General features: G+C 36.2%; 2 protein-coding genes across 7 annotated transcripts; one reads left to right on the top strand and one right to left on the bottom strand.

Annotated features, from left to right (window-relative positions):
* Nucleotides 1-516: 516 nt before the first annotated feature.
* On the top strand, nt 517-6,395 carry LOC126851377 (transmembrane protein 184B). Of its 5 annotated transcripts, none has more exons than XM_050595281.1 (7): nt 517-838; nt 991-1,190; nt 1,785-1,984; nt 2,072-2,666; nt 2,776-3,017; nt 3,124-3,208; nt 5,131-6,395. In XM_050595281.1, the coding sequence occupies exons 3-7, from the start codon at nt 1,793-1,795 to the stop codon at nt 5,310-5,312; spliced, it is 1,296 nt and encodes a 431-aa protein (XP_050451238.1). In that variant the 5' UTR covers nt 517-838; nt 991-1,190; nt 1,785-1,792; the 3' UTR covers nt 5,313-6,395. The 5 variants fall into 5 exon arrangements, with proteins under 5 accessions (XP_050451238.1, XP_050451239.1, XP_050451237.1 ...); XM_050595282.1 differs by having other exon boundaries at nt 1,782-1,984; XM_050595280.1 differs by having other exon boundaries at nt 518-838; nt 991-1,292.
* Nucleotides 6,396-6,666: 271 nt separating this feature from the next.
* LOC126851374 (uncharacterized) lies at nt 6,667-10,969 on the bottom strand. 2 transcript variants are annotated; one of them, XM_050595272.1, is made up of 3 exons: nt 10,324-10,969; nt 10,046-10,165; nt 6,667-9,960 (listed from the first exon to the last, which is right to left on the bottom strand). In XM_050595272.1, exons 1-3 carry the CDS (start codon nt 10,432-10,434, stop codon nt 6,805-6,807), a joined length of 3,387 nt encoding a protein of 1,128 aa, XP_050451229.1. In that variant the 5' UTR covers nt 10,435-10,969; the 3' UTR covers nt 6,667-6,804. The 2 variants fall into 2 exon arrangements, with proteins under 2 accessions (XP_050451229.1, XP_050451230.1); XM_050595273.1 differs by having other exon boundaries at nt 10,339-10,968.
* Nucleotides 10,970-11,241: the final 272 nt, after the last annotated feature.

Genomic DNA, 11,241 nt, shown 5'->3' with positions numbered 1-11,241 from the left:
ATACTTATTCACGGTCGCGTGCCAATGACATATTCGAGATAATTTGATGCTAAAACTTGCTTATAAATGATATATTTAAGATGCTGATATGTTTTCTTTTTTAAATGATATTTAAGACGCGGATATTCAGCTATGGAATGAATGTATATTAAATTCCTATGTACGAATATGATGCTTTGGGATACATATAAAAATTTACATAGCTTTTAATTTGCATTCGTAAAATTAATTTTTCCAATATTAAACAACTTTATGTAAAATATCGATATTTCTCTCTTCTTTTCATATATTAATTCTAAATTATATACGATGGCTAAGAGGGAAGGAACAATGAAATCGCTGATATTAATTCTGATATCAATCTATCTGCTAGGGATCTGCTCTTGTGACTTCACTCTCTGCACTTTCGTGCAAGCAATTTTTTTTTTTTTTTCTGTGACAGCGTCCAAGCAGAAAATGCGTCTGAAAAGAATGGAATGCCGCGCATCTTGTCTTGCGCAGAAGTGCTTTTTCGTCGGCGCGCGCGGCGAAGTGAAAAGGGAAGGTAGCAAATGATCGGTGCACGCGTATGGTGGGTGGTGGGAGTGAAACTGTTGGCGAAGATCGGCGGCGAAGGGCTGGCTCGCTCGCTCGAGGAAAACAAGTTCATCAAAGTTCACGGAGTAACGGCTCGCGTACGGTTTTCGCGTAGTACAGTCGAGAGTGCGAGGTCTCGTGTAGATTTTCTCCTTGATCAACTCCCCTGCCCGTTCGTTTAATCGACTGACTGTGGTGTGCGCTACACTTGACTTGACATAAGACGCGAGAGAATGTTGAACGCAGAGATACGTGAATATAGGTAGGATTCACGAACGCGAATGCCCAAAGGGCAATCAATTCTGTGCTATTCTATGCTTGCGTGTGTATATATATATATATATATATATATATATATATATATATATTTATATACATATATATTGTTCAAACGTCGTCGTCGTGTGTCATTAGCGATCGCCAGATGAGATCTCGACCGACTTTGAGAGTTTTGCGAGGAATTGCCAAGTGATTCGGAGGGAAGTCTGAAGTGAAGCGTGAGTGATTTGTCAGGGACTTTGAAGACTGGCTGATTGTGGTGCTCGCTGTCAGCTCTGCCGCGTGAAAGGAGAGGCAGTCGCAGATATAGGAAGTCCAGGGTGGGCACATCGAGCGTGCGTATGCTGCAATATCTGGATTGGACTTTGCGAATGGGGACACCACGGATATGTCATTGAAACACTATAAGAAAGGAAAAAAAACTCGCGTCCAATTCTGTGTGTATTATATTTTTGTACCATCTATTAATTTCAATCGACCTAATTTCACGTAATTTTACATATTTTATATGTAGTCGAATGAAGATGAGCCTTACGTGTTTAATTGCGATAATAATACATAAACGGGAAGGTTTTTTGTTTATTTATTTATTTTATTATTCTTTTTTTTTTGCATAATCGCGATGTCGAAACTTGAAACTGTTGCTGAAATCTCGCTTATGGTATATACATATATATCGATTTATGCGACCATCACTCGTGCAATCTCGTTTACGCGACTCGCACGTCGCACGCGCTTTCTTTCTCTCTTCTCCCCCTCCCCCTTCCATTCCCCTTATTCTCCCCTCGCGTTCGGGATTACGCGTTACGATGAGCGATGACTCTTCAAGCATCCTCAAGTCGATCACGTCAAATCGATTCGTCGTAAATATCATCGCTCACGTTGACCGAAGTATGTAATTCTCGATGTCTGTGCTCTGTTATCAGCAGGTTGACGTATGAATGTAGTCGCAATCACAGGGACACGCGCCTCGTTCGTGAATATTTCGAACAAGATGTCAACGACCACCGATGTTAGTGATTTGGCGGATGTCCCCAAGGAAGGAACGCCAATCTTTTTGCAAACACGCGCGGCCCAAGTCATCGCTGGTATATTCGTGTGGGTGGCGCTTTTTCTCACTTGCCAACAGGTATCTATCGATAGAATTCGATAATCTTTCGCAATCCATAGTTTATCAACAGCGATGTTATATCTATCTTCTTTCTGTCATTTCTAGATTTATCAGCATCTGAGGTGGTACACAAATCCCACCGAGCAGAGATGGATAGTACGAATTCTCTTCATTGTGCCCATCTATGCCATATATTCCTGGGTATCGCTGTTGTTCTTCAACAGCGAAAGTTACTATGTTTACTTCTTCACTGTGCGAGATTGTTACGAGGCGTTTGTTATATATAATTTTCTGTCGCTATGCTACGAGTACCTAGGTGGTGAAGGCAATATTATGTCGGAAATCAGAGGCAAACCGATACGTTCCAGTTGTCTCTATGGCACTTGTTGCCTAGTCGGAAAGACATACACCATTGGTTTTCTGAGATTCTGCAAACAAGCCACCTTACAGTTTTGCTTAATTAAACCAGTGATGGCTTTTGTCATCATATTCTTGCAAGCCTTTGGCCATTACAGAGATGGAGATTGGTCCCCTGATGGTGGTTACATTTACATCACTATAATTTACAACATCAGTGTATCACTTGCGCTATATGGGCTGTTTTTATTTTATTTCGCTACAAGAGACCTGCTGACGCCGTTTGAGCCTGTGCTCAAATTTTGTACGGTGAAGAGTGTGATTTTCCTGTCATTCTGGCAAGGTAATGTTATTTTTAAAAATCTCACATGTTTTATAAAGAAGAAATTAAACACTTGAGAACGTATGCATCAAATATAAATAACAATTTTGAAAAATTTTTCTTTATACAGGTGTTTTATTAGCCATTTTGGAAAAGGCAAATGTCATTTCTCCCGTTATAAACAGTTTGGGTCAATCAACAAGCGCTGGTACAGTCTCTGCTGGTTACCAAAATTTCCTTATTTGTATCGAAATGCTGTTTGCTGCTATAGCTTTACGCTACGCATTCCCATATCAAGTATACGCAGCTGGCTGTGTTACTGATTCCAGGGGTAGAAGCGTGACGATGCAAAGTATCAGTAGTAGTTTGAAGGTATGCATAAAATATATTTCTCAATCTTTTCCGCAGAGATGTAATTATTTATTTATTTATTTTTTTTTTTATATAATTAAATTCAATATGCTCATCAATTTTGCAGGAAACAATGAATCCAAAAGATATTATGACCGATGCCATCCATAATTTCCATCCACAATACCAACAGTATACGCAATACAGTGCCGGTATGTATATTATTTTTATATTATAACTCTTCACTTTCTTTTTTGTGCATTATTGTACATAATTATTTAGTATATGCACTGTATATACATTTGTTTATTTTTATTATATCAATATCATATACATTTACAAATTGCCCAATCTTCGTATAGCATGACATATGTAATAAAAGTTCGATTCGTTTATTTTTAAGTTTTTTTTTTTTATCTTATATCAAAGATTACTTTTTCTCATTTATGAGAAAATTTTAAGAATGAACTGTTATTATAAAAGCACAATTATATGATACTAAATGTTTTAATTGTACAGCAAGATTTTTTGATATATATATATAATGCTATGCGATAATTACACTAGATATTTTCGGGATTGCAAACGCTTGAATTACATACACGCTTTTTTGCTTTGTACATAATTTACATTTCACTTTTATCCGACTTTCTGACACTTTACTGCTGGCCGATGCGAATACTAATTAGTGAATATTATCCATTCGCACCTACGCATTTTTTACACAAGCAAGTTTAAAATCAGAAATAATATAGAATATTCGCTTTCAAAATTGTGTGTCGTTTTACTTAAATAGAAGAGACTATGTAAGTTTTCCCTATGTGCCAGTTAACTGGACTCAACAATTACTTTGAAGGCACTTTTTGTTTGCTATTTTTCAGACGTTAATACCAACTTGCCGTACGAAAAGCTATGACACATTGAGGCGTCACTTTTTTAATTTCAAGAAATTGGACATCGAGCTTTACGCGACTTTAAATGGATCGAAAGATACAGCATTATACTTTGCTTACGGGATTACACAATCTCTTAAAAATCAGTATCTGTCCAGTGGTCGATTAATGAATTCTCTGTTGAAATTATAAAATAAGAGTTGTACTTAAACTATCGTCGATACATACGTATTACTTGCATACATATATGACTCATTTATTTTATTAGATTAACAGTCTAGTATAAAGTAGAAATTAAGCGCTTGATATAAGAAGAGCATTTATATATAAGAAAGAAAAAGAAGAGATGAAAACAAAAAAGAAAGAGAGAGAAATATTGTACTTTTATAGTGTTGCTCTATAATAAATATAAAAGATGATTAGTTATTGTTTTTTTTTATGTAACTTTCTAGCACAACTTAATATTAATTTTATTGCTTTTATTTTATATTTCTATCACATGGTATTATATAGCATGCGAATGTACAATGTGAAACGACCAAGCATGCAAGCACGTTATTATGTCCTCTTCCCAAAATATGTACACCTATAGTGACAAACTTATCACAATCCTAGCTGCCTGCGGTTGTTTTATTTCTTTTTTTTCAATAATTTGCATGTTTTCTTTATATTGCGATTTTCATCACATTAATATATCCTTTTTTGCACTCATCGCGTGTAAAAAGTCAAACTCTGTTATTCTGATGAAGCCTTTCAAGTAACTTGTCCTTCGCTATACGTTGTCGATGCAATTTGTATTTGCTCTATTTAAATTTTTTCGTACGCATCATTGATACTTTTGCGTAGAAAATAGTTCGGCATAGTTCCAAAGTTCAGAATTATATACCGCGCGATAAAAATGTTACGGTCTTTTCACACTTATTCACGAATAAATAAATAAAATCACTTATTACATAGAAAATTAGTTTCATCAAAGAATTATGCCGGTTTCGATTCTTGATTTCGCGAGCATAGAACAAGAAAGTTCGAAATATGTAAATGTGACATTTCGGTGAGAATAGCGTTCGTTAAATTTTTTCATAATTTGACTGTCGCTGTTAAAATTAAAATAGAAAAGTATACTATACGACAGTTTGCGTGTAACCAATTGGCCAATTTTAGCTCATTATGGTTTCTCCGAAATCGACGCATATTTTATATATTTCTCAATTATGTAATGTACAATGTGATGAAATAATTAGGAGGCCCGAAAGGACATGCGAGACATGGTATGCGAGTATCCAGCTTCGATCCGGACGATCCGCAAAACATGCCGGTACCACCGCCGCAAAGGCGAAACACCTCTCATCAACGCGTCGCCACAATTTCGCAAAACTATAACGAGAAAACGATGTTGCTGAGCAGCGACGATGAATTTCAATAAGGCATATGTGATTTCAGTTCGACTCTTGTACCGATCAACGTTGCATTGCCGTGCGTGAAACTTCCATAAACTTTTACAGATTTGCTTTTGGAGAAGAAGAAAAAGAAAGAGAATATTAAATAAATAATAAAATAACGTTCACAGAAAATATACGGGCTGAAATTTAAAAAGAAGAAAAGGAAAAGAAAGAATGAAAAAACGCGTGGGATGTAAGAACGTATTACGTCGCACACTGTAATAGTTCCATAATGTTACATCCATGTTAATATATGTATTATGTTATAACATATATGAGTAAATGGTATATAGAAGATATTTATTTTACTATGCTGAGATGTATTTGAGGCAATGTGTTATCTATATACCTGTGGCTCTATACTATGACACTGTAAAGGATATTAGCTGCACGATAAAACTTACACATCTTGCGGACAAGCAAATGTAATTGTGTATAGTACTTAATTTTATGCGAAATCGACACGTTCTTCGATTATAATTGTTCATGATACATCTATGTATAAATGTCGACGCTTCTTTACACTTTTGTATTCTTTTTTATTTACGTATTGTGTTTTGCGAATTTAGACTTTTTTGCTCGTATTTGTATAAGAAGCCTCGAGCCACACAAAAGCGTCTTTGCGTCCTTGTCTAAAGTCCTGTAAAATTATTCCTTTGATCTGCGAAAAAAAATTCTCGTACGTGTATATATCATTAAAATAGATTATATCTGAAAATGCAAAAGTTGACGAGTTTTCTTTCAATGTAAGCCTTTCGAAAAAGAGGTAATAACACTATATGCCAGAGAAAATGCAGACAATTAACGAGTGTTGTGTCGAATATGAATAAACATTTGGTATTTGGTATCTCTATATGTACACAAATTGTGTATAATGCTTATATTTTTTTTAAAGAAATATAACAGACGATCAGAGTTAAGGAGCAAAGATCTATTTTATACGACCGAGCACACTGTATCGAAAATATTTCGTCGCCGTTGAAAACGAAAGGCAAGAGAAAACAAGTAAATCTGTGAACAAATTTTATTGTCCTATTACATCTCGTAATAAAAATAAGAGACAACTATATGAATAGAATATTATTTATTTACAAGTAACACATTTGTTAATAATAATACCTCACTTGTAGAAAATATATATATATATATATATATATATATATATATATATATATATAGATATATATATTATATATATAAGTAAAATTTTTTTTAATTATACAATAATCTGTCAATGTTTTCTTAAAAATATGTTAGTCAACTCTCGAATATCATATTATTACTATTAGAAAAATAATTTAAAATGTTATCAACAGCCTTCAATTTTTGGCAAAAAAGAAGAATAAAGATATAAAATATACACGCGATTGGATGAAACGTGTTCATTTTTTTGATTGCAGACGAAGCATTTGTACAATTTGCAATCAATTACTAAAATCATTCATCAATTTGTTGCATCCATCAATTTGCAAAATATTACCAACCGACCCAATACGATCGATTGTTCGCCACAATCTTTTTCCAACCGTGCCAAGGAGATTCCAAGTTTTCGCGCGACATTTCCACGAAAACGTTCTTATCGTTCTTCGATTGTACTGCTGATTTCATCGACATGTTCGCTGCACCTTCATCGTCCTCCTTCTCGATATCTTGATATTGCAATTCGTCATCCATATAAACAACTGCATTGTCATCCTCGCTGGCATACTTATCATACCTCTCAGCAACATCTCGCTTCGTTACTTTGCTCGTAGTTACGAGCGTAGGGTTTTGCTCGAACGCGAAATCACGCGCGACGATTCCAAGTGGAGACCGTGGTTCAATTATAGGCTTGAAACCAATTGATCTGAGCCGTGCGATTCGCAGATCGCTGTCGGACGTGCTCGTCACAGGCACAAAGGCCGATGTTCTATCCTGCGAGGAATCCTCGTGTTTTTCGTCGCGATTCGAGTTATTCCTCTTCGTAGAAGCAGCGCAAAGTCGCAGTGTTTGACAAATTTGGAATTCTCGATCGTCGTCGGCTATATCACTAATGGATTCCGACCTCAGCTTCTCGTATTTGTCCCACTCCATCTTCAAGATAGTCCTTCGATCGTTTAGTTGTCCGATAACATAGACTTCCGGATTTTCGGAGATGAGTCTGCATTGCGTCGTCGCGTCCATCGTGCTGGGTTTCTGAGCTTGTTTCTTATGAAAATAGTGTAAGAGGGGCGTTTGAGCAGTGCAATGTGATAAAGGGATTGTCAATTTCTTTCGAAGACTTCTGTCGAAGGAAGTCTTGGAGATGTTACGATCATCGTCGTCGATCGTCACGACTCTATTCTCCTTTTTTTTGCTGACATTATTACGATTATGTTTATTTGCATTATCGTTGTTGATGGTAGTTTCGAAATTTTTCTGCTTTTCGATCGAATCATTGATACTTTTAGCATTTGTACGCAGGGCATTAGATATCGTGTATCTATTCTTGGTTTGTCCATCGCTGGCACGTTTGACTTTGGTCAGCTTGCTCTTGGGTTTGAAACTAGACTTGCATCGTTTGCTAGGTGAATATATCACGGTATTGAAAGTGCTGTAACATCTCTTATTTGCGTACGCGTTGTTTTTGCACCGCAATCTTCTATTTCTGGGTCCGCGAGTTATAGGACTAAAATTGGCGTCTATTGATAAGTTGGCGATTTCTCTATCTCGTTTTTTGTATCTGCTCTTTTTGATCGACGAGTCGGGAAACTCTTGCTTCATCGAGTCCATTGCGCCTTTATCGGTCCTAAGACGAGTTTTTATGTCATATGAGCTGCGAGTATGTTGAGCGATAGTCTGAAGCGAAGTTTGTACACGAAATGGTGACAAGTACTCGTTGTTCTTCTTGGATATGCCACTCTGATTGTTCTTCCTTGCATTAGTGTTACATTTCTGATTTGCATCATTGCACGATTGACGATCTACCTTAGATATCTTGTCAAATTTTCCTGTATCCGATTGCACTTTCCAAGATAATCTCTTGGTTTTCGAATATTTGCAGTATCTTCTATTGTCCAAACACGCAACATTCTCTTTTATGTTATCTCCTTTTTCGCGTCTTTTCTTAAGATTTATCTTTGATGTTATATGCATCTTGCTTTTAGAATCCAAAGTGGATATCTTTGATCCGTCCAACATTGCACATTCTTCAGTCGTTAATCCTATAACATTTCCGATCAATAACTTGGATAGAGGATGATGCTTCTCGTTATTAATCAAGTTTAAGATCTTGTCCGGCGTCAAAGAATCCAAGGATTTCATGCTCTGTGCGCAGAGCGATTCATTCGATATTTCCAAAGTATCATGATGTTTGAGAATTTTTTCATGCGTTATGATTGAACTCCTCGAAATTGTTTCGTTATTGGAATTTGATATTTGTATATCTGGTTCATTATTAGAATTTAAATTTTGTGTATCCGAATATTGCTGAACATTTTTAAATTGTTCATTACGCTCGATAATATTTGTACCATTTTCCAGATTATTTAGCGACGTAGATAAAACGGAGGAATGCAAATGTTCCGAATTTAAAACTTGCAAATTTCTTTTGCGTTTCTTGAATGGGCAAGCGATTTCGTTTGCTTTTTCAGCCACAATATACTCATTACAAGAAATATTTTCATTTAGTTGGGAATTATCCACTGCCTTATCTGTATCTAGCCTTGTAATAAGCTTATTATCTTCTTTCGATGTAAAACGAACACTCTCCATATCCAATGCGGTACGAACAGAGATATCAATCGTTTTTGATGGTTTATGTAACATTGTCGAAACATTCTTCTTTGCGTCTTGCACATTATGTGACGATTCGTATAAACCCATGCGTATCGAAATGTTTGTACTGTGTGTTTTAGTAGCTGATGCACCCAGGCATGTTAATGTTTTTTGATCGGATGCGATGGTCGATATCGTATTCTCCGCATTATTCGGCGGTTTTTTAAAAACATGACGTGTGACGATAGAACTTTCAGGTACAGATTTTCGGCCGATATCGGCAAACGAAATAGTTTTCGCAACTGGTAAATCATCTCTGTGGCCGAGTTTTCGCTTGCCGCAAATACCGGTAGTGTTATACGAACATTTTCTCAAATCATATGCATTCGAGTGATTTGATTTAGATAGTGGAACGCATTGTCGCGCGGAAATTAAATCTTTTGAGTTTGTGCTGCTCCAGCTTGGTGGCTCTTGATCAGGTAGACGCATTAGGGCAAATTTATTGTACTTGGTTCCATCCAAAGCCACGCCTATCCAACAGTCTATAACTATATAGAGCCCGTCGTATCTATAACCTGTATTAGGTGCGATATCGTCTTGCAGATTATAGCTTCTGATTAATCTTAATGGTATCTGATTCTTATAGTTGCGAATAAAAGGATCCGCGCCAGGTTGCTCCTCACGATATACCTGACCTGTAAGTGTGAGGACATCACCGAGATCCACATCCTCTTTCATATTGGTATGAGAAGTGCAGACTGAAACAACACCAAATGGTCCTTCGTGTATGTCAACATCAAACAGGTCGTGCATGTGATCTCTGGAGCAGTCCATACGTATGCCCCACCAGGATCCAGGTGGAAAACCCAGAACTGGGCCATACCAACAATTTGTAACCTGAACAGAAAATGAATTGAACATAAATTTATATTGTTATATATTTTGTTATTTGCCAAAGATCGATAGCAAAAATGATACTTACGTTTGTATTGTAGCATGGCAGGTTCAATTTTTCTGACCAAGTTTTCACCAAGTTTGTTTCCACAGTTTGGTTGAGTTTGCTAAACAATTTGTTTAGATCTTGCCTAGTCTGATCTTTTGCCTAAAAGACATGTCAATATATGTAAAATAATATTAATAATTATATGTAAAATTCGTATACGATATGGAACGTTTTTCTAGAACATAAACAGAATGATACCTTTGATCATTGGATATTTCTCGGCTCCTGAATGTAGTAAAATAAATAGATAAAATTACCTTATGGCGCAATACCTGATTCTTAATTCGCGCCTCGAGCAGTCTCTTCTTGTTTTCTTGAATTGTATTCGCGCACACGATCCTCGATACATCGTTACTTGCCCTCGCCATTTTACAAATGATAAAAATATGATCTTTGGCGTACGTCAAGATACGTTCCACAATTGATTGCGAGACAATCCGTTCTCCATTCAGACGCAGACTGAAAAGTCCGTCTCGCGAATGCAAATGGCCGCCACGGTTGTTTCGTCCATCACTCGCGATAACTTTGCGATGTAAACACTACGCGACTGATTAAGTCTGTTCATTTTAATTGCACCTTCTACACTCTCTGCTTCTCTTTCCTTCTCCCCCATCAGATGCACAATATCCAACTGTTTTACTTTAAACGCAAAATAGTGCAGGTAAAAACAAAATTATTACGTATCGGAATTTTGTGATAAAACATTCGTAACAAAGTATCGGAAACAATTTTGAAAAATTTGTCGATTCGGAATATTATTTAGGTATCTTTCTCCTTTTTATGTCATGTTTGCACTTTGCATTTTCTCTTCTACTTTAAAATGGGATGGAAGTATTTAGATCTTGGAAAAAACTAAAGAGATGAAAACAAATTGAAAGGAAGAATTTAAATAACGGCAAATGTGTGTTGCACACACATTGCAATATAAGAGGAATATAATAAACATTCGCGAGTGCCTTATTTACGTTTGAAGATATATGTATAGCTACTTCCGGGTCAAGGTAGCTGACATCTATTGACATCGCGTTTGGATATCCGCACATTACGGTGTTGTTTTTGGCAATTTTGTTCAATGATTCGAGAGTTTGACAACTGTTATTGTTGTTATTATTGAGTATAAAATATAATGTTTCGTTTCGCGTTCCCTATTTGGTGATAACATTAACAAAAATTTC

This window comes from Cataglyphis hispanica, chromosome 8, assembly GCF_021464435.1.
Source record: "Cataglyphis hispanica isolate Lineage 1 chromosome 8, ULB_Chis1_1.0, whole genome shotgun sequence".
NCBI lineage: Eukaryota > Metazoa > Arthropoda > Insecta > Hymenoptera > Formicidae > Cataglyphis > Cataglyphis hispanica.
Note: the sequence above shows the minus strand (reverse complement) of the source record. Positions and strands in the feature narration are given on the sequence as shown.